Source organism: Neophocaena asiaeorientalis, unplaced genomic scaffold (genome assembly GCF_003031525.2).
Source record: "Neophocaena asiaeorientalis asiaeorientalis breed wild unplaced genomic scaffold, Neophocaena_asiaeorientalis_V1.1 scaffold133, whole genome shotgun sequence".
Classification (NCBI taxonomy): domain Eukaryota; kingdom Metazoa; phylum Chordata; class Mammalia; order Artiodactyla; family Phocoenidae; genus Neophocaena; species Neophocaena asiaeorientalis.
Genome location: NW_020174429.1, coordinates 1784687 through 1808248, shown reverse-complemented (window position 1 = coordinate 1808248; position 23562 = coordinate 1784687). Strand labels below are relative to the sequence as shown.

Sequence of the window (23562 nt, the reverse complement as noted above, 5' to 3'; positions counted from 1 at the left end):
GCTGGATCTGTTTCTTTTACTTTTTTTTTTTTTTTTTGCGGTATGCGGGCCTCTCACTGGTGTGGCCTCTCCCGTGGCGGAGCACAGGCTCCAGACGCGCAGGCTCAGGGGCCATGGCCCACGGGCCCAGCCGCTCCGCGGCATGTGAGATCCTCCCAGACCGTGGCACGAACCCGTGTCCCCTGCCTCGGCAGGGGGACTCAACCACTGTGCCACCAGGGAAGCCCATCAGCTTCTTAATAATACTTTTATATGGGAGAAGTGAGCAGGAATAGGACTTGGAGAACTTCCAGAGCAGATGGGTCCTGGGCTTGGATATTCATTTATAGAGTTAGAAAGCCTCGGGCTGGAGCATGACAGCATTGTTGGTGGATTCCACTGGGTAGAATTCTTCCATTACTAATTGACAGGATAGTTAACATGTCACTTCTTTATTCTGCAGTTTTATCATTTGTTAAATGGGGATTCTGATACCTGTTTTTAATTACCGTGGTGGAATATGGGGACAAAAAACATAAGTAGGTCATAAATGTGAAAGTATTTTTTTTCACATTCCTCCTTCATATATTTATGGCTGAAAAACATGAAAATGCTGTTGATTAGTGTTTCTCTATGCACTGATGGCCAACACAGAGATCCCTAGTGCATTTTTCTAGGAGGTCTGTCCTTGACCTGTTTCTATTCAGTGCTTCTATTAATGATTTTCTTAGAAGAAATCATGAGAGATATTCTCAGTTTAGTAGATGACAAAGTCACAGAGTTCATATTCAAAATTATCTTGACATATTAGAATGAAACCAAGCACTGCAAGATGACATTTCCTAATTTAAGTTCCAAAGATCAGTTGTAAAATAAAGGATTGGAAAGATTGTCCTATAATGCGTTACATTTGGTCACCAGCTTAATATGAGCAACTGCTAAAAATCCTAATGTAAACCTCTGCTCATCCAAAAATACTATACTGTTCCATTCATGGAAGGTAATAGTAATATTATCACTGTGTTCTAAGAATATTTAAAAATTAGAGCATCTAGAAAAAGGTAACCAAGATGTTGATCTTTTTGTCTCAGGAAGATTTCAGTCAGACGCCATATAACTTTTTCAGTAATGATTAGAAGGTATTCTTTTGTGTAAAATGCTGAAGTAAATACAACATCATATCTTTTTATCCATTTTCATATTTGTACCTTTTGAATTTTTATTTTACGTAGACTACATGCCTTTAAAATAATTTCATAACTGAAGTCTTGTTCAGCAACCAATAAATATTATTTATCCAGTGGATGCTCATAAAAATTAGTTAATAATGACAACTGAATATAATTAAAAGCCAATTTTCTGTGCCTTGATTTATATTTAAGGACTACAGATTGAGCTGAATTCAAAATAGCAATTTCAAAGTCTAGGGTCTACTGAATTTTGAATTCATTTTTTACCATTTTTACAATTATTGTGAAAATATTCAGACAGACTTCATGATAGACTTGTAAGTGGTTAAAAGGTAATTCCGAAAAGCTAGTTGTGTTGTTTTTTGTTCATTTCTTGGGTTTTTTTTGTTGTTGTTGTTGTAAGCTAAAAGTATGAAGCTAAAGGATTTTTCACGCAATGAGAATACATCTGTCACATGGCTGCTGGTCACCTGGGCTATTTCCATTCACTCTCTATTAAAAATAAGGAAGAATATTTCAAGATGATTAAATTAATAGGAAGGAGCTTCTCTAAATTGAACAGTAGCTCTGTTTATAAAAATATTTTTAACTATTTCAATCATATGGCTTGAAAAGTTTATTATTTATTTAGCATATTTGGAAATTATCTTAAAGGTGTATTATTACCAAGGCTACCTTGAAACACTCCTTTTCTTGATTTCTGACAACACTCTTAGATTTTCTTCCTGCCACTCTATTTACCTTCTTGCGTTTGTGTTCTCTCTCTCTCTCTCTCTCTCTCTCTCTCTCTCTCACCTGGCAAGGCTGTATCTTCTGGGTCATGCTTCTGTCTCATCACTTTGACTATAGGTGATCTCATACATGCTCTCAGAGTTTTGATTCCCATCTGTGTGTCTATGTCTCTATCTACCTGTATCTCTAGGTTAGTTAGTCCACACCTCTCCTAGCTTCAAACTTACCCATATACCAACTTTTACTGACATCTCACAACTACAGTATCTGATACCATACATGTTCAAAACCAAACTCATGATCTTTTCCATAAAACCTGTCTCTCCTTCAGTTTCTCGTATCTCAGAAAGTTTACTTTCATTCAGTTCCTAATACAGAAATCAGGGAGTTATTCTTGATATCTTCCTACACTGACACTGTCCCCCATTCCAATCAGTGTGCAGGTTTTACTGGTTTTACTCTGCCATACCTGTCCTCTAAGCCATCAGCAGTATTTGCCTAAACTATTGCAGTAGCTTCTTACTGGTCTTTGCTTTTCTACTCCTGCCCTTGTTTAGTTTTATCTTTCAACTTTTGCCCCTCTCCAGTTTTATCTTTGCATTGCAGAAATGTATCTTAAAAAATGTAAATCAAAAAAAAAAAGTGTAAATCAGGGACTTCCCTGGTGGCACAGTGGTTAAGAATCTGCCTGCCAGTGCAGGGGACACGGGTTTGAGCCCTGGTCCAGGAAGATCCCACATGCCATGGAGCAACTAAGCCCGTGTGCCACAACTACTGAGCCTGTGCTCTAGAGCCTGCGAGCCACAACTGCTGAGCCCATGTGCCTAGAGCCCATGCTCTGCCACAAGAGAAGCCACCACAGTGAGAAGCCTGCGCACCACAAAGGACAGTAGCCCCTGCTCTCCACAAGAGAAAGCCCGCGCGCAGCAACGAAGACCCAATGCAGCCAAAAATAAATAAATAAATTTATTTAAAAAAATGTAAATCAGATATAGTGGCTCTCCGTTCAATCCCTTCATTAATTTTCCATGATAGGATAAATCTTGTAAAATAGCACATAGCCTGCATGCGCCTGCCTTACCTTTGACCATGTATTCACTGTTACAGCAGCTGTACTGAACTTCTTTCAGATCCATGAACTCGCCTAGATCTCCCTGCTTTAGAATATTCCCTCTGATTGAAAGTATCACTCCTGTGCCCCTTTAAATTTTTAAAAATTAATTGGTTATGAATTTATTTCTGTGATACATGAAAATGGCAAGAAGTGCAAACAGTACAAAAGATAAAGAGTGAAAAGTGTCTCCTCCATTCATGTTTTCCTTTTTTTGTGTGTGGTCAAATTTATGTCTTTATTTTTAAATGACTCTCAGGTGTTTGGTTTATTTTTGAACTTTCTTGTAGTAGTGTTTTTCTTTCAAGGCTTTGATCAACTTGGAATTTATTTTAAGAGGTGAGGTAGAAAGTCAGCTATATTTTTTTCTAGTTATTTACCCAGTTAACTTACTATCATTTATTGAATAACTTATCTGGTTTTCTGTTTTAAAGTGCCACCTTTATCTTATACTAGGTTCCTGTCCTATTTGAGTCTATTCTGGTGTTCTGTCTGCTCATGCACTATACCAAACTGTTTCTGATAATGTCGCTTTAGAGTATTTTTTAATAGGTGGCAGAGCTAATCCCATCTTATAACTCTAGTTTTTCAGAATTTCCTGGCCGTTTTTTTTTTAAATTTATTTATTTTGGGCTGCGTTGGGTCTTTGCTGCTGCGCACGGGCTTTCTCTGGTTGTGGTGAGCAGGGGCTACTCTTCATTGCGGAGCACGGGCTTCTCATTGCGGTGGCTTCTCTTGTTGGGGAGCACGGGCTCTAGGTGCACAGGCTTCAGTAGTTGTGGCACACGGGCTCAGTGGTTGCGGCTTGCGGGCTCTAGAGCGCAGGCTCAGTAGTTGTGGCGCACGGGCTTAGTTGCTCCACGGCAAGTGGGATCTTCCCGGACCAGGGCTCGAACCCATGTCCCCTGCATTGGCAGGGGAATTCTTAACCACTGCACCACCAGGGAAGTCCCCCCACCCTGGCTCTTCTTAAATGTTCAGTTTCCTATATGAACCTTAGAATTAACTTGTCTAGTTTCTAAAAACTCTTACTGATATTTGTGAGGATATAAATTTTTAGATTAACATATGAACATTTGGTGGCTTTACAACCCTAGAGTTTCCTGTCTAAAAAAATTTTTTTCCATTTTATCGAGTCTAAAATTTTTCCTTATTACCATTTTAAAGCTTTCTTCATACATATTTGTACATAACTTTTGATTTATTCTTGAATACTTCATCATTTTTTGGTGTCATTGTAATGGAATCATGGTATTTTTTAAAAAACGGATTGTTTTTTGAATAGAGGAAGGCTATTAATTTTGAGCCCACTCTTTTTGCCACATTCATATATTATTTGTAATAGAGTTTTAATTTACTCATGTCCCCTCCTCCCAGCCCACACTCTTTATTTAGCTAACTTGCATTCTTCCTTAAGATGTCAGCTTAAAGTTCACTTTGCAAGAGCCCTTTCTCAACCTCCACATCTCAAGGAGATCCCCATTTTACTCCTCTTGAAGCATTCTGTACTTCTCCTTTAGAGTGCTTATTGCAGTTCAAAGTTTGAAATTTTACAGTTTATGGTGGAATTTTGTTACTGTCTAACATCTCTCTTTCCCGCTATCTTGTAAGCTCTATATGGGTAATAATTGTGTGTATTTCTTCCTCATCCTGTCTTTAGTGTCGAGCACTGTTCCTACATGCAGTAGATAGTAGATACTGCTTGGCTTATTAGTTGATTGATTGGTTGGTTGGTTGGATGATTGGATTGTCCATTTGTGGAAATTTCCCTGTTTCTAATCTTTCAGTCTCTTAGTTTTATTTTGAGTTCCACTACACTTTAAAAATCACCATTGCCTCCTTAGGAACTTTGATAGACTTTTGGTATGGTTTTTCAGACATGGTTCTCAAAGGCAAATAGTCTAGGCATATCAATTGATGTATTCACTATTTAGTTAATTGACCTTGATTGACTTGGCATTTTCCTCTTTCAAACTTGTTGTTTTTAAGTGGTCTGAAATGTGATACAAGTGAAATTGCTCTGGCAATAATAATAAAAAATTCTTACTATTTTACCTTTTTATAATATCACTTCAAAGTTTTGGAGTAATTTAAACTTTTTACTTTCATATTGCAATTTGTGGAATTGAGACTTAGATCAAGTACCAGCTGTTATAAAGCTGCCAGTGGCTGGGCTGGATCTAGATTTCTAAGTTTTCTGACCCCTAGTATTCCCTCTACCATGGCATCTTCCACATTGCTGTAGTAGTATTACCTATCTTCCAGGGATGTATTTGTAATCCTGCAAAGAGAAAATAGCTCACGTCTCTTTGCTCTACCAAGGCAAATTTTATATGGTTAACTAATGACATGATATTTTGAGACTTTTCCCTCTGTCCGTATAGCTTTTTTTCCTTTTAAATAGACTTTTTCTTTAAGAACAGTTTTGGGTTCCCAGCACAATTGAGCAGATTGTGCAGAGAACTCCCATATACCCCTGCCTCGCCCCTACACTTAGCCTCCCCCGCTATCAGCATTCTATACCAGGGGTGATACATTTGTTATAATTGGTAAACCTACTTGGACACATCATTATCACCCAAACTCCATAGTTTACATTAGGTTTCACTCATGGTGGTGTACATTCTGTGGGTTTGGATAAGTGTATAATGTCATGTATCCACCATTATGGTATCATACAGAAGAGTTTCACTGCCCTAAAAATCCACTGTGCACTGCCTTCCTCCCCACCAACTCCTGGCAACCACTGATCTTTTTACTGTCTCCATGGTTTTGCTGCTTCTAGAGTGTCATGGAGTTGAAATCATACATTATGTAGCCTTTTCAGATTGGCTTCCTTCACTCAGTAATATGCATGTAAGTTTCCTCCATGTCTTTTCATGACTTGATAGCTCATTTCTTTTTAGTGCTGAATAACATTCCACTGTCTGGATGTACCACAGTTTATTTATCCTTTTACCTACTGAAGGACGTCTTAATGGTTTCCAAGTTTTGGCCATTATGGAAAAAGCTGGTATGAACATCCATGTGCAGGTTTTTGTGTGGACATAAGTTTTCATCTCATTTGGGTAAACACCAAGAAGCATAAATGCTGGATTATATGGTAAGAGTATGTTTAGTTTTGTAAGAAAACTAAAACTGTCTTCCAAAGTGGCTGTACCATTTTGCATTCCCATCAGCAATAAGTGAGAATTTCTGTTACTCCACATCCTTGGCAGCATTAGGTGTTGTCAGTATTCTGGATTTTGGCCATTCTCATAGGTATGTAGTGGTATCTCGTTTTAATTTGTATTTCCTTCATAACATATGATGTGGAGCATCTTTTCTTATGCTTATTTGCCATCTGTAAATCTTTGGTGAGGTGTCTGCTTAGGTCTTGTCCATTTTTTTAAAAAAATCAGGTTGTTTTCTTGTTTTTAATCTTTTTAATATTCTCTTTTACAGTTGTTTTTTTCTTGGGCACCATCTAGTGAAAATACACAGAAAGCTTTGAGGTCATTGAGAATGATTTATTTTTTCAAAGGAAAACTCCTCTCTTTCTGTTTTTCTCCTTTTACCCTTGTCTTTCAGTTATACCTGCCGCCACTTGCGGAGATATGTTTATGTGTTGGACAAACTGTATTTTCCCCACTCTCACTGTTCTACGCTTCAACATTGCTTCTCGACCCTCAGTGACAATGGAGAGGAACTCTTGTCTTTAACTTGCTCTCACATTCTCAGATCCTATGCTTCCAGGTTATTAACCTATGCTGTCCATTTACTGCATGCTGCATGCTGTATATTGACTGATAATTGCATGCTTTAATGGGATACATGTCAATTAAATGATTAAGGAGGAAATTTATATTTGAAGTGATACTAAATATTTCTTTTAAAAAGTGGCTGGGACTTTTTTTTTAAAACAAATGTCTTAAGTACTTTGTTATGTTTCATGGGAGAGAGAAAAGCTTTTAGCCACATAGTCGTCATGTAAACTTGACAGAATTTTTCTCTACTTCGCTTCATTTGGAAATCTTTAGGCTTAACTTATAATAGTTGGGAGGGCTCTGTCTGGTTTATATATGAAATTACATATGAATTTTGAGGTCTCTTTCTTGCTCTGCTCGTATAGCTGAGAGCTGGCTGTGAGGCTGCACCCGTGTTTTGATAGAGGCACATTCAGCTGAGCAGGTTTGATTTTATAAGAAGGTAGAAATTACTCATTGGGATTTTGTATTTCTCACTCATTTCATTTACATACAGAGGGGTTATAAAATCAGCAAGTTGCAACGTGTCATAGATGAATCTAGATTAAACTTAATGGAGATGGGAGCAGTAAGAAAGAGACAAGCCATCAATCTCAAGTATCAGAGAAAATCAACTCCTGTTGTTTAGTAGAGGGGCAGTATGACATTACTGCTTTGTACTTGAAGTTGACATTTCTAACACAGATTTTCTGTAAGTCAGAGATGACGCACACCAGCACTATACTGTTAGCCAAGTATGATGCCTGAAGGCAGTGTCTTCGCTGCCAGTTGATTTAGAGGAAGACGGAAAAAACTCCATGACCACCTTCTAGAAAAGAGCAAGCATTTAGAATTAAAATAGATCTTTTCAGGTGAAGACGCATAGGAAAGCTTCAGACTACACAGTATATGTAAGTGAAAACACTTTGATTATTAGGAATTGAAGACAGTGTGACGACTAAGGTGACAGATCCTTTTCTTGGTAGCAGAAAAATTTTAGACGCTCATAATGATGTTGGTCAGACTCTTACTGAGTCAGTAACGACACTTTCAAGAAATGAAAAAAATCAGATAGAAAAGCAAGTGGAAATAATAGATCAACTGTTATGTGTATAATATAGGAGAATTTATCAAACTAAAGCCAGTGACTTTCAACTGGCTTATAAAGTGAGTGAATATCAGTTAAGTGAATACTCTTTGGACCTGGAGACAGAACTTGTCTGGTTTCAAAGAATGGAGAGAGCAGCTACTAATCATTGAACCTCTGAATTGGACACCATAATTGCCCTTGCCCTTGTTTACTAGTGTACTAGTCAGGGTTCTCCAGAGAAACAGAACCAATAGGGGTGTATGTGTGTGGAGAGAGAGAGAGAGAGAGAATAGTTGAGATTTATTTTAGGGTGAGTCTGAAATTAGGTGGGAATTCAGGTGTTGATGTTTCAGTCTTAAATCCTAAATCCATAGGGCAGGCCAGCGGTCTGGAGACTCAGGCAGGATTTTTATGTTACAGTCTTGAGACAGAATTCCTTCTTCCTCAGGAAACCTCAGTGTTTGCTGTTAAGGCCTTCACCCACATTACAGAGGGTAATCTGCTTTCCTTAAAGTGAACTGATTATAAATGTTAATCACACACCCAAATACCTTCACAGCCACGTCTAGACAAGTGTTTGACCAAACAGCTGGACACCATAGCCTAGCCAAGTTGGCACACAAAGTTACCACCACACTGTGCTTCTGTTTTTCTGTGTGTCTTCACGTGCATCGTATCCGTCCTACCGGACTGTGAGCCTCCTGGGAGTGGACACTGAATCCTATTCCTTATTATACATCTTATAGCACCTCATGCCTGGTGCATTGTTCGTTAATACTAGTTGCAGCAGGTTTTACCATCTGCCACGTGTGACAATGTGCCACTGTACTCTGGAGTCACACCCCTCACCTCAGGAACAGACAGGAGACAGAAATACACAGTCGACTGGGAAGATGAAAGAAAACAGAAGGAAAAGGACGAGGAAGACAAAGTAGGAAGGAACAAAAGTGAAAAGTTGACAGGAGGAAGATGAAGGTACCACATGGCTAACGAAAGCAGCGTGCAATTCCCAAGCCCCCTTCAGCTAATTCCTGGCAGAGTTAAGTCCACCCTCAGTTTCTGAGTTGCTGTAGCATTTCTCTCCCATTTTCCTTGTCCTCATTCACCACCTTTGCTCAAAGGGCCACCTCAGCCCATCCCTACTCCGGATCCTTTCTCATCCTCAGGAGGTTGCTCAGTATTCTTAGCAGAGGTTTAAAGCATCAGTCCTCCAAAGGGACTGTTTTTCAATCCAACGTCCTCGTCAGCACTGAAAAGCCTTTAGGACACGTTGGTAAGGCAATGTCAGGCCCAGGTACCTGGGTAAGGAAACATTCTGATGCCAGGAATACTTGCGGCATTTTTGAAATGCTGCCCCCTTGCAAGCCTGTCTCCTCTCTGACATCTCCCGTCTTCTCTCATCTTGTAACAGGGCGTTTGCATCAGAGGTGTGTGCTGTCTTTTGGCATCCAGTTTCTGCCTGGCCCTGTCTACTTTTCCTCAAGTGCAGAGGTTAGGGCCTTGGGCCCCTCCTCCTCTCCCACTGGCTTAACATCCACCACTTGCAGGCTGAGACAGTGGACAGGAAACGCTTCCATTTGGGACAGACTTCAGAATGTGGGCGGGATTCGCATAAAAGGAGACGTCTGGTCACCTTTGTGTCATGTTCATCTGCAAGTGATGAACATCCTGCATACACAGTAACACGTGGTCAAGTGTGATCTAGTCCCTGCAGTTGAAAGATTTTTCTCTCAACTATGTTGTATGGAAGGATAAACCAAGCCAAATGTCTGAAAGGAGCAATCTCAGACTCAGTTCACAACCTCAAGTAGCTTTTGGTCATGCAGACTGTTTAAAATGTAATTCAATTCCTAGAGAGAAATATAAGCCTGTTCCTTAGGAAGGAACTTTACCTTAGTCTAACACGAATCACTGCGATGGAAATTTCAGTCATTCTACTGTAAACTTCTTTCCAGAGTAAGAGTTCTTTTTATAGCATCCCTGAGAGAGAGCTTCTGGGTGCTCCCTACTTCGGGAGGTGGTAGGGTTCTTGCTGTTTCATTGTTAGAAAGGTTGTCATATGTGAAGTCTGCCTGCCAGTAACTTTCATGTATTGGTCTGGCTCTGCTTGAGAGAAACACATAAATGTATAAACTTTGCTGCTTATCAGAGGCCTTCCGGTTTTTGAAAACATCTGTCATGACTCCCCTTAAAGCTTTTTCTTTAACTTAAATAGCCTGATTCCATCAACCGTTACAGAGACAAATCAGCTTTCAGTTATTCAGCCCTCTTTTTCTTTTTCTGGATAATTATATTTGTCCGCACGTATCACAAAATTTGGTACCCAGAATTGGACGTAATATTCCAGTTGTACTTTATAATTTTGGCCTTTATAAATGAAAACTATATAAATTATAAACTGAATTATAGTTATAAATTATACTCTGTTAATTTGTCCTAAGACAAACTACACATTTTAAAGCAGGCACACCTTAGTTCATGTAAAATTCCCAGATCTTTTTCACCTGAACACACATCTCCTTAGACCTGTTGCACATTTAATTTTTTTTAACCTAACTGCAGGGCTTTACATTTATTCTTAGTTTAATGTATTGCTTTTGGTCCATCTTACTCTTAAGTCAACCCTTATGAAGCTAGAAGGCTTTCAGACCTGGTAGCTTCTCCTGTTTATCCACACAAGCCTTGAGAGCAACTCTCAGATTACTAACCTAAGAGTTGCCATCTGTAGAAATCATATTTAGAATTTTGAGTGAGCATTTGAGAATTTTAATTAATCACTAGTAACCACAAGTAAACTATATCCTATCAACTCAATGGAATATTTTGCACCCATTAAAAATATTATAAGGAAAAACGAGTAGAAATACGGAAAACATCTGGTACAGTGTTAAGTGGAAAAGGTATATAAAGTTATGTACTGCTGTTAATACAACTGTAAAATTATATGCACGTGGACAAAAACTAGATAATGTATAAAAATAGTTGTGGAACGTCAGTAAAATATATATGACATTTCTTTTAAGTTTGCTTAGTTTGCAAAATTAATTTAAAAATATTTTTTTAATTATGCAAATTTAAATTGTAAGTTTCTTCTCTCCCTTTTCTGTGCCCTCTCTCCACTGCCCAAATAAAATCTATGTCTTTGGCTTTTCTTTTTTTTTCCCCCTACCAACATATTATAATGTCATTTTATTAATTGACAAAGACTTGCAGTGTGATTTATGGGAATAGATAGGAGTTCCCTGATCTGTGATCACAGAAAATTTCTCCCATGGCTTATGTTAGAATTTTTATTAATTCTTTATTTTTTCTTTTTGAGAATGGGTCTATAATTCTAAGCACGACATTAAGTCATTTCTCTATCTGACTTTCACATTCAGGAGTGCTTTTACCCTATTTGGTATGTCTTTTATATTGTAGTTTTAAAAATCACATCCAGTGCCATTTTATTGCTTTGAAAGGATTGCCTCTTCAATCTAAACCTAAGATAATATTCTAATGAGTTTCCTCAAGAGAGGTTTTTTTAAATTAGTAGAACAGTTTTGTCATAGTGTATGCTGTTCACTAAATTTGTAATGAATAAATATTTGAAGCCATAGTCATAATTTTTCATGCATATGATGCTGTCTTAATAATTCCATTGTGGCTATGTGCTTTATTGATTTTTGTGCCACTTCTGTGGCATGAGTGAAATGTATTATCCCACTTAAACCATTACGGTTTCCTTTCGAGTTACATATTCACTACTTGACCTTGTCATCAAGCTTATCCCATTTTCTGTAATGTGGTGTTCAGTCTTAAGATTTATTGCCTTAGTACTCAGTGCTGTATAAATCAAAATAGGACAGGTAAATTCAGATCAGAAAAGTTGGGAGGAATAAACAATAGGCAGTGAAATTTTTTTTAAATCACTATTCTAAATTAGTATGTGTTCCGATCCGGAGATTTGGGGGTTTCTTTTTTCTTCTCAAGACGTACAGGAATGAATCATCACCGTGCATTCTGGAGAAAAGAGGAGGGCAAAGCTTGACAAACCTAGCCACCATCTTTGCTTGGTCTCAGAGCTGAGGTGTAGAGAGCTTTGTCCCACACCCTTCTCTTTGCTTCTGTGACATTACACTCCTGGCTTTCTTCCCACCATTTTGCCATTTCTTTCTAGGTTCTTTTTAAAAATATTAGAATTCCTTAAAGCTTGATCCTAAGGTCTTCCTCTCCTTTCACTTAAACTCTTACCGTAGGCATTTTTGTCTATTTCTATGACTTTCCATGTCATGCAAGTGCCACTACTTCTCAAATGGATAACGCCAGCTGAAATTCTGAGCTCCAGGCCCATACTGTCAGCCATCTTCATGCTATAATCACCACTCACAGCTCTCACAGGCCCCATCTTTCAGGTGAACTCTTAACCTTTCTCCATTAACCTTTTCTTTTAGTCTCCTCCGTCTCAGTAAATGGTGTCTCCATCCATCAAGTTACTTTGGCCCATCCCATGAAAAGCTTCAGCATTTTCATTCCCTCACCCCCTACATCCATCCTGACTCTATTCATTTCATTTCTGTATCCAAAATGTAAGTAGTATCTGCCTTCTTTTCTCTGTGCCCACTGCCAGCCACTCTAGCTCAAACTGTCTTCTCTTACACCTAGACTGAGAAAACCTATCTGGTTTTTCCTCCTCCGGTCTTATCACTCCCCCTCCCACCCCTAATGCCTCACCTAGCAAGCATGTTCAGGCACTCTAAATCCAATTACTGCTCTTCCTTGCTCGAAACCCTTCAGTGGATTCCCTTTGCCCTGAGGATGGCACATCCTCTAGCCACACCAGTTCTTTTATTGTCTAGGATTTGCTGACCCTATTTCCATCTTTAGGCTTTTTACATGCTCTTCCCCGTCTAGGATGTTCTTTCCCCAACTCTGTATTTCTTACACTTGTTCCTTCCTCAGATTTTCCCTTATCCCCAAATCCATTGTTATACTTAATATTGTACTATGTTTTCTCTCTCACACATGTTCTTTCTCTCTCTGTCTCTCAGAGTAGACGCTAAGCTCCATGAGGGCAGAAAATATATGCTTTTTTATCCACTAATCCCTAGGACCTAATATCATACTTAAGTATGCAACAGGTGCTTCATATTTGATGAGCACGGATGCTTTTAGTTTATTACAATTAACTTTTTTGCAGACTAGCCCAGTCTAATAATGACCACTTCTTCAGCGATTACTTGACCAGAAGCAGTAAGATGACAATCCTGTTTTAATGCTACTGTATCTTCAAAATGGCATTCAAGGTAGCATCATTAGATAATGAAGTATTCTTGTCATACTTTCTACAGATATGCAGTAAAACTGCCTGCCAAAGGAAGGCTCCTTAATTCTTGAATATGTGAAATTGCATTGCTTTTTTGCTCTCAGTTAAATATTTTACAAAATTTCCACTCAGCTTTTGGATTTATATGGTAAACCATGGCCATCAAAGCAATATCAACATGGTTTGAAAGATGACTCATAAAAATGCAAAAATATTTTATCTGGTGGCTCTAGCTAAGCAGAAAAAAACTCAGAGGAAGCAGTAAGCTTATTTTACGTTAAATTTTGTCTCTTGAAATTTAAACATAATACTATACACCATAATCATACACAGCATTTCAAATAATTTGAAGCTAGAATAGTTCTTACAAGCTTTACCAACCTCCCACCGAAAAGTTGTCCTTTGGCATAAATAAATTGTGGAGGCTAGTAGCTGTCATAGTAGTAACAGAATGAAGTTTCAGAAATATAGATAAGTAAAAAAATATATATCACTGTGTGTATTAAAAATTCTATTTAACTTCCTTTTTAATTCAAAATTACCTAGTAGAAAAGCAAACATATTCATTACACTATACCTAATTGGAAACATTTAGGAAAATATTTTCAGTGTGTTACTTATAAGAATATTGGTAAGATTTATTGAAGATCAACAGTAACATTAAAACCCTTCTCAAAATAAATTGTTATACTAGCATGACATAGTGATTGGCACTAAAGTGTCGCCAAGTCGCATTGTACAATTTATTGTCCAGAGGGAAGAAACGTAGATTAAGTCAGTAAAATATAACAAAAGATACCTATTAACTAAGTAAAAAACAATTTTTAACTGGTAAATTGGATTTCATGAAAATTAAAATTCTCTGCTCTTCCAAGGACACTGGTAAGAATAATGATTGCGAGAAAATATTCAATGTACATATATGTAAAAACACTTCCAAAAGAAGATATTAAAATGGTTAATTAAAAAAAAGGAAAGTTACGCATTACAGATAAGTAAAATTTTAGTCTAAGAAGGATATCATGAAGATTTTTCCATATGGAAACAAAATAAGAAAGAAAGGAAACAACAATATGAAAGTCATATTTGATCCCCCCAAGTAGTAATAGATCTTTTTTTCCACCAAATGCTCTTGGTATAGATTTCATTGGTAAAGGAGGCACTCAAGTCTTAGTTAATGTACCTGTGATGTGTAGGTGTAACAAGAGTTCCCGAAGATGAACACTCTAAACAACAAAATTAAAACTTCTCTTGCAGTTTAGACAATGTATGGAGGATTTGGAATGGATACAAAATCCCCCAAGTTGGATGCTCTTTCCCTGGGGCTGCCATTTGCAGGGAATTTCATGTACATATTCAGACATGCAGACCTGCATAACTGCTTATTATAGAAATATTCTTGGTTACTGAATGTCTAACAGACTTAAATATACAGGGTTTCCCATATATGGAAGAAAAGTGATTTCACCCATTCTCCATGCCTTGGCACGTCACGATTCCAGCCTTACATTTATTTGACTTCCAGAATTTAAATAGGCAGTGATGTAAATCAGAAGTTAATGTTTCACCTACTGGCAGTAAGTAACTAAATCCTTGTACTCATGATGAGAAAGGTAAATCCTTTTCAGTTTGGCCACAGAGTGGGAATGACATTTACTCTAATCCTATCCCTCTAAGTGAGATTGACAACAAATTTATTTCCATCTTACAAAAATGAGGAATTGGAGGAGAATATGGAGAAGTTAAATGGTTTGGCAAAGATCACACAAGCTAGAAGTAGAATCCAAGTCTCTGGAGATCAGAGTTTCATCTTACTGAATGTCACAGCATTATAAAGTGAGAAATGCGTCTCGCTATATACATGCGCTTAATGAATTATTCTCAATAGATAGCTCTCCCAATTTTAAAAAAAATTTATGTTTTGAGATTTTGAAATTTCAGTTCAATCCTGTTATTTTTTTTTAATTTTTTAATATTTATTTATTTATTTATTTTTGGCTGCATTGGGTCTTCGTTGCTGCGTGCAGGCTTTCTCTAGTTGTGGTGAGCAGGGGCTACTCTTCGTTGCGGTGCACGGGCTCCTCATTGCGGTGGCTTCTCTTGTTGTGGAGCACGGGCTCTAGGTGCAGGGGCTTCAGTAGTTGTGGCGCGCAGGCTCTAGAGCTCAGGCTCAGTAGTTGTGGTGCACGGGCTTAGTTGCTCCGCGGCATGTGGCGTCTTCCCGGACCAGGGCTCGAACCCGTGTCCCCTGCATTGGCAGGCGGATTCTTAACCACTGTGCCACCGGGGAAGTCCCTATTAACTATTTTTGTTTTTATCCTCAGAGCAACTCTGTGAGGTAGTTAATATTATCTCAATTTTATAGATGAGGAAACTGATGCACAGAGGAGTTTAGTACCTTGCTAGAAGATGGTAAAGCCAGTATTGAAACTGAGATTATTCTAGCTGTAAAAGCTACACTGGTAACCTTATACTGCCTCCCAAGAAGCCTTTTAATAATAGTATGATTTTATTAAGTAACTTTGCCCTTGAAATCATTTCAGCCCATCTTAGAGCCCAATACAAATCCAATATTATTTGATGATTATACATTTTAAACTATTTATGTTTAAATTCTTGAACTTCTCTACCCGCTCAAAATTTCACTTGGAGATAGTTTATAAAACTGGCTAAAATTCAAATTTGAACTGTGGACTGTAGAAACAGAAGAAACTCAGAACTGTGTTTCTTGGTTCTCTAAATTCTGTAGGTACCATTTAGTCTGGTTTCTACTCTCTAAACATGCAGTGTCTCCTGTTTTTCAAAGCTACTAATCCTTATAAAAGTTTCATAATGTTGTATCCCAAATGTCTAAGTTAGGTTTTAATTTTTGCTATAGGTTTGATAATTTTTCCTTCTCAAAGTAAAAAAAAGATATAAGCTATTCTCAAAAGGCTTTTAACCAGATTTCACAAAGTAAGCATTTATAGGCATATTTTCAAGGTAACCCAAAGGATATGTTTTACATTTTAGTTACCACTGGGAAAAGAAAAAATAAGTGCAGTTAGCAGCTGAATATAATTTCCAATAGTGACTAAAAGTCTTATAGCTTCCATGTTACTCCTCTGTTTAGTGACTAACAATTGGGTCGTCCTTCTAACTTTGAATAAACAAATAAGCAGAAGCTTTCCTGGGGATTTAGAAGTATAGTTACCATCTATATATGTACATTTTTTTTTACAGGTAACATTTACATCAGCTTAAAAATGTTTGTTATTTTTAAGTTTATTCTTGGTGTATCTCATGTTGATACCAGTAGTTCCTTTTCCTGTGTGCATTTATTCTCAGGTAGCGCATACTAGAAGCCAATAGGAAGCTCAGGTCCCTGTCATGCATGGCAGTAGCAGTTTTACTGTATGGGCTCTACGTCCTGGCATGCAGTGCCTGTGGCAGCACTGGGAGTCTGGGCAAAGAGCAGTGTGTGTCTTGTTGCAGTGGGTCCACCTTTTAGGGTATACGTAATGTCCTTTGGTCCTAAACTTCCAAAATCACGTTTGAAGGTAGGGATGCAAGTACATATAATAACATTTCAGTAGCATTTCTATAAAATGTTAGAAAATAAAAGAAAGGTTAACAAATTAATCTAAAACCAGTAAATAAATAGCTGCAGGTAAATTTATTTCCGAGTGTGCAGTGAAAAAAGTGCATTTGGGGAATATTGTTCGCAGTTCAGAAGATTGTGTAATAGCCTCAAGATTCCTCTTACTGTCCTTCAGTGGTCAGGTGGAGAGCATCACTGTGGATTAAATACGGGTCAGTAAGACACAACGGGCAATCATCTGTTCTGTGGCTTTTTAATTCTTGCTGTTTTCTTGTCTTGCATAACAACATATTACTGTAGCCGGCAAGATATTGAGGCAATGTGTCGTGATAGGAAAGGAAAGGAAAGAGCTTTGACTCTCATTCCTTTTTTTAATATTCTTTCTCAAGAAGTGCTGCCTTGATTTTTGTGCCTGGCACTAAGCAGCAAATGCAAGAGGTATCCAATCTACCAAATTTTGCATGACTCTTGGTGTGATTATGGTGATGGGGTATTTCCTGTTACCATGGTTTAGAGATTTTATTTTACTCTCACTGTCCGGTTTTCTAGTCCCTCCCTTCCTCTTGTGAATATAATAATGATAATAGTAACCTGTTTATACAGTGGATCTATATACATTAATTACTTGTGGTTCCACTGAAAGATGATCCACTTGAGCTAGAATTGTGACTAAACTCAGAGGCATTGGTTGCAAACTTGTAAATGTAACTCACGTATATATCTTTTCTTTAAGTGAGACCGAAGTCAGTTTGGCTTCAATTTGCAATGCCTTTTACAGCCAAAATGGTGGTGGTTTTGTTCTGCTGTCATGGGAATATTAGCCCAAACAGTAAAATGAACTCTTAAAATTGTTGCTTTGTTAACTAGCTCAGCTCTGGTGTATTTGTAGTCTTGGATTTGAATTTGTTGGCACATGGCTTGAATCACTGCTTTTTATGTATTGGGGAATGTACATACTTATATGAGTCAGTGTTCTTTAACTTGAAAAATTAAAAAGAATCAATAAGTAGCCTTTTCAGAAGGTGATGTGGCCTTATTTGTTTACAGCATGTGGAAATTTGACATACCTCCCCATAACCAAAACCATAGAACTCACTTTCCCATCACATGTACTACAGCATTCTTTAGCATAATGAAGCTATGTATTATGCTGTATGTATTATCATGGTATTCCTAATCTGGTTCTGGAGGTGCCTTTTCTGATTTCGTGTATTTACAGAAGCTGATTTTCCCTCTTACACAATCAAATGACATTTCTTCCGATAACCTATACTTGTATAAATGCAGTAGTTATTTCCTTGCTTATTAATATTTGTTATTCAAATATTTTTCTGAGGAGAGTTTAGTTTTCATTTTCTTTTTAGATATGTTATCTCATTAAAAATATCTTTTTGGTGTTGTCGTTTCAGCCTTGAATTTTAATTCATTGTTGTTTTAGACAAACTGTGATGTTCAAAAGTTACAATATTACCTAGAACTAATTATCTTCCTCCTTGAATGTAAAATACCACTGAAAAAATAATATGAAAATGAGAGTTATTATACATTAATTCATTAGACTGGTTCACTAAATACCACTAGTCTTTGGCCTAAAAGAGATGGTTTTTTGTGGGACATTTTGTTTTTCTGATTTTTCTCTGTAGCAGATATCTCTGTCCTTATTGTCAGTGTGGACGAACAGAGCTCTGGTGTTCAGAATTGGGCGAGTTGTAGGTGATAGCAGCAGGGTAGGACCAGTGTTCCAATTCACCGATTTTTTTCCCCACGAGGCCTAAGAGTAATTTTTTTTATTGTGTATTACCAGTGACTGTGGTCTTCTTTTTGACAATCATATTATCCACATATCACTTTTTGTCCCTGTATCCTCTAAAAGCAATGGTTCATTTATAATTTTTAGTAAGATCCGTCTGGATTGTGCATTCTTTTTGGTTAATAGATGTAGATATATCTAAAAGCCTTACTTTTAAGTTGTGAAGTCTGTCAGGATTCACATACTCTTTGATGTCAGTGAGTATGGTGAACCTTATAGTACTGTAATAACAAAAACAATTCAAATTTGAATCGGATGGATTCAGTCCATAAATAGGACAGGTGGGTGCATGGGTGGTCTCAGGTAGGCTTTACTAACTAAAGTGACTCTTAAAAAGTGATTTGAGTTAAGAGATTTGGCGGATTAGTAGGTTGTTCCAAGCGTAGGGGGTGGCATGAAAGAAGATATAGGCAAGAGTAGGCGAGAAAGACAAAAGGTTCATTTAGGAGACAAGAATAGAGAATGGGACAGGGTGTGGGAGGAGATGAGATCAGACATATAAATTGGGAAAGAGTTGTGGGACCATTTGGAGACAAGAACAAAGTTGTACTTATATGTTGAGAAAGCCAACACTCCGATTAGAAGAAAAGATCTCATGAACTTACGCCCCCAAAAGAAAGAGTGGTGGCAGTTTACTGTGTTTCATTGTTTAATAAGGAAGACAGTGAATGGGTGGAGCAAAAATGAAGTGATTATGAAGTAGATGACCATGGAATTTATCATTCAAACCAAGACACTTAATAGAGTGAAAGGGAACTCTGCCTGATAGTTCCAGTGGGACAAAACGTATAAACTGGGACTGTCCTGGGCAAATCAGGACATATGGTTCTCACATTATTATTGAATATTTACTTGGAGTTCATTCATAGATAGATCATAAAGATAGGAAGCATTAAAATCCTGAGCTTTGAGAGCGCTACACCATAATATTCCTTAACAAAATAAAGTGTCAGTAGTTGTATCAGATTCTGGCCCTGACTAGCAGGACCCATCACTGAGGTTGATTTATAGATATTGGCGTTTCCGTGGCGTTTCCATAACATGATGCTTAGGTGTTGAGTCAGGCCTAGACTTGACTGCTAGTTCTGCCGCTGAGTAGCTGGTAATCTTGAGCAAGTAAGATAGGGATAATAGGGGAACCTGCCTCTCTAGGTTGAGGTCAGATTTAAATGAGATGATGTATGCAAAACACTTAGCACAATGCTGATGTCACATACTAAGCAACCAAATTCTGCTATTATCGTTTTTCCCATGATTACTACAGCCACCACGACTATTTATATATTGGTGGTTAGCATGTTTTCAATTTAAGCTAATTTAAAGTAACAAATACTGATGTTGCTGGTAGCTTTCTGCCTTTTCTTTGTAACGACAATTCAGTAATTAAAGAAATAAGTTTGGAAAACTGTTTTGCATTCCAGCTTTAATATAATACAACTCACATCTCACCTTCTATCTATCTCTGCCAGAGGTAGACGGATTGATTGTCACAGTCATATTATTGAATACAGTAACTCTCATTTTGTATTCAAGTAAGTCTTAAAAATGTTTTCAGTAGGATTGTGGTTTTCAAATCCAGTTCCTGTTCTGCAGCAGACTGCTGGCTGAAGAATAATCATTTAATTTTCTGTTTTAGGTAAAAAAAAAAAAAAAAAAGTTAAACTTAGTTTTTGCTGGGGGTGGGGTGTGGCCTTGGCAACTAAAAATAATGATGTGTTTTAGATCTTTTATGCTTTAAATAATTCTTTAGAGAGGTTCTTGAGATTGTTACCAGTAATGCAACTTGAACATGCCCTTCTTTGGTCCACTTACATTTATTATTACTTTTTCCTAGAATGCTCTTTCCCCAGATATCTACTCAATTCACAACCTCACTTTCTTCAGGTCTTTACTTAAATATTACTTCCTCAGTGAAGCCTTCTCTGACTACCCCATCCAAAACCAGAGCCTCTCTCCACTTTATTTATTCTTTCTTTAGCTTTATTTTTGTAAAGGACAGTTATTTCAGAAGCACTGTGATCATCCCCATACCTCTGAGATATATATATTGCTGGAGTAATTATAAACTCTAACCTTATACACCAGGTTATAGAATGTCTGATCTTCTTGGTTTGGAGTGAGTTGTGTGGTAGCAGTGGCTAAGGGTGAAATAGCAGCACTGTTTTCAAGTATAGCCCTCCAGAGGAAAGACAGAAATAAATTTCTTTTTAAACAGAAGAGAGAGTTCCTACTGCTGGTCCTTGAGACTCAAGAACGCTAACCTGCCTTCTGGTTGGGAGAGAGGAACTGCCTCATCTTAACCACCTCCCTATGTGCATTAGTCAGCTCAGGCTGCCATAACAAAATCTCATAGACTGGGTGGCTTATTTAGCAGAAATTTATTTTCTCACACTTCTGGAGACTGAAAATTGAAGATCAAGGTACTAGCAGGATTGATGTCTGGTGAGGAGGGCTCTGCTCTTGAGTTGCAAATGGCTGCCTTCAGGCTGTGTGCTCATGTGAGCTCTTCTCTGTGCCCACCTGGAGGGAGAGGGAGAGGGAGCTCATGTCTCTTCTTTTGAGGACAATAATCCTCTCCGATCAGGGCCCCACCCTTATGACCTCATTTAGACTTAGTTACTTCCTTACGCCACATACAGCCACACTGGGGGTCAGGGCTTCAACAGGACTTTTGGAGGGACACATACATTAAGTCCATGACATGCTGCCTCCCAAATTATTTTTTCACCATGTTGATTCTTCCAATCCAAGAACATGGTATATCTCTCCATCTATTTGTATCATCTTTAATTTCTTTCATCAGTGTCTTATAATTTTATGCATACAGGTCTTTTGTCTCCTTAGGTAGGTTTATTCTTAGATATTTTATTTAAAGAACCACTTTTTGAGAATCTGTTAAATACATAGGCACTATGCTAGGTACCAGGGAGGCCAAAGTGAATTATTCCATGCTCAAGAACTTCATATTTTAGTGAGGGAAATAAACATGGATACAACTAACTAGAAAACGTGATTGATGTTTTTTCTAAGTTTGAAGGGTGAGTAGAAATTTGCGAGGCAGATTTTTGTAGGAAAGGGATGTAAAGGCAAAGAGGTTAGTGTGAACAAAGGCATGGTGTATTCAGGAAATGATGAGCAGAACAATGAACAGTGTGTGGAATGAAGTAGGGGGTGATGGACTTGAACTAGAAATGTAAAACTGCTTTGTAGTGTTCGTCTTCCCTAATGGTGTCACAACATTATCTGAAAAAGTAGAGAGTACCTAGTATGTTGATTTCTACAATGAAGAATAATGAAAAAGACTAGGAATGACTGGCACTTATAATCTACAAAGGAGACTAGTAGTGCAAATAAAGTAGAGTTAGTACAAGGCATGTAATTAGTGGGATTATTTTGAGGGAGTACAGTTTCCACACAGATTGAACTAAGTGTGAACTCAGTGTCATATTTGAGAAATCAGGGTGAAATTTAAAATACCATGATTATTAGAGGTGGGAAAAATTGTACAATCACAGCTTAAGTAAGGAAAAATATTAGATTAAAATTCTTTGGTTTTCTCCAATATTCCTTAAGTTTCTATATAAAATTTGTAAAACTATGTGTTTTTTTCCTATAAATATTTAAAAATCACTATTCACTTCCCACCAAGATAGAGTAGCAGAGGGTGCACTTACCCTTCTACCTGAAACAACAACAAAACAGACAAAATATATGAAACAGTGGTTTTCAAGACATTGAGCATGAGGCAATAAAAGAACGAATCCCTGAGAGATGGGAAACAAAAGGAAGCGATCCCTGCGAAAATCACAGCTTACTATTCTAAGAGAATTTCTTGACCACTGCTCAGAATTATAGCTAATAAATCAACAAGTGGACTCACAAAATACCCTCAATTAATCCAAAAGAAGACAGAAAAAAAGGAAAAGGGAAAGAAAAAAGAAGAGACGGGACAAATAGAAAACTAACAGCAACATGATAGACATAAACTTAACCCCATCAGTAGCACTGGTCAAAAGCAAGAGGGAGTGGCTTCAGAGCATAGACTCTCCAGGAATAAAGGAAACCATTTCATAATGATAAAGGAGTCAATTCATCAAGAGGACTGGTAGAATCCTAAATGTTCATACCCAATAGATAGCAACTTCAAGATACATGAAGCAAAACACTGATAAAATTGCAAGGAGAAATAGACAAATCCGCAGTTACAGTTGGAGATTTAAATATCTCTTTCTCAATAGTTGATAGAAGGAGTAGACTGAAAATGAGCACGAATATTGAAGACTCAGACGACACTATCAATCAACTTGACCTAATTGATATTTGTAGAGTACTCCAACCAATAACATCCCAATACACTTTCTTCTCATTTGCACACAGGAACATTTATCAAGAAAGACCATATTCCCAATCAGAACATGCCAGAGCTACGTTCCAGACCATCAGAGTCCTGCTATGACCCTGACTTGTTAACGTGATAAACTTGACTCATGCCACAATATCAGTGGGTGAAAATGGTTTAAAGTGTTAGCTTGCAATGCTATTGGGGCCTAGACTGGACTTTCTAGGGCCTTATATAAATGCAAAAACTGAACAGAGATATCTTTTCTTTTCCCCCTCTGGCTTAGATACTAAACTTACACATAGATCTCTGAGATGGACTCTCAACCACTGCGCCACCAGGGAAGCCCTAAACCATTTCTTTTAAGTAGATCGTGATTCATGCTGAAATTAATAGTATTTACCTGCTGAAGGCTTTATACTGAAAGGAAAAAAAGAGAAAATGTATTTCAAGTCTTACTAGGTATTTTTTCTGAATATGGTGCTTTTTCTTAAAGGTCTAATTTCTTATTGTATTTCATTTAGGTGAGAGATAGAACTTACAGATTTTTCCAAATTTAATATTAACTTAGAATAAAACTAATTCACAAATTTTCCCCAAAAAAGACCATATTCTGTGCCGTCAAACAAGTCTCAGTGAGTTTAAATAAAAGGGTTCCAGTCATGGAAAGCATATCCTCTCACCATAAAGGAATCATAATA

General features: G+C 37.5%; 1 protein-coding gene across 3 annotated transcripts in view; it reads left to right on the top strand.

The window, feature by feature from the left end:
* The window catches only part of DYM (dymeclin), a 375649-nt gene that overhangs the window by 202914 nt on the left and 149173 nt on the right, over positions 1-23562 (top strand). Inside the window, exon 14 of one of the 3 annotated variants that reach the window (XM_024756783.1) lies at positions 6583-6747. The exons of the other annotated variants lie outside the window; for them this stretch is intronic. Coding sequence (XP_024612551.1) covers positions 6583-6747 — 165 coding nt within the window. The remainder of the gene's footprint in view (positions 1-6582; positions 6748-23562) is intronic. 3 annotated transcript variants of the gene reach the window in all.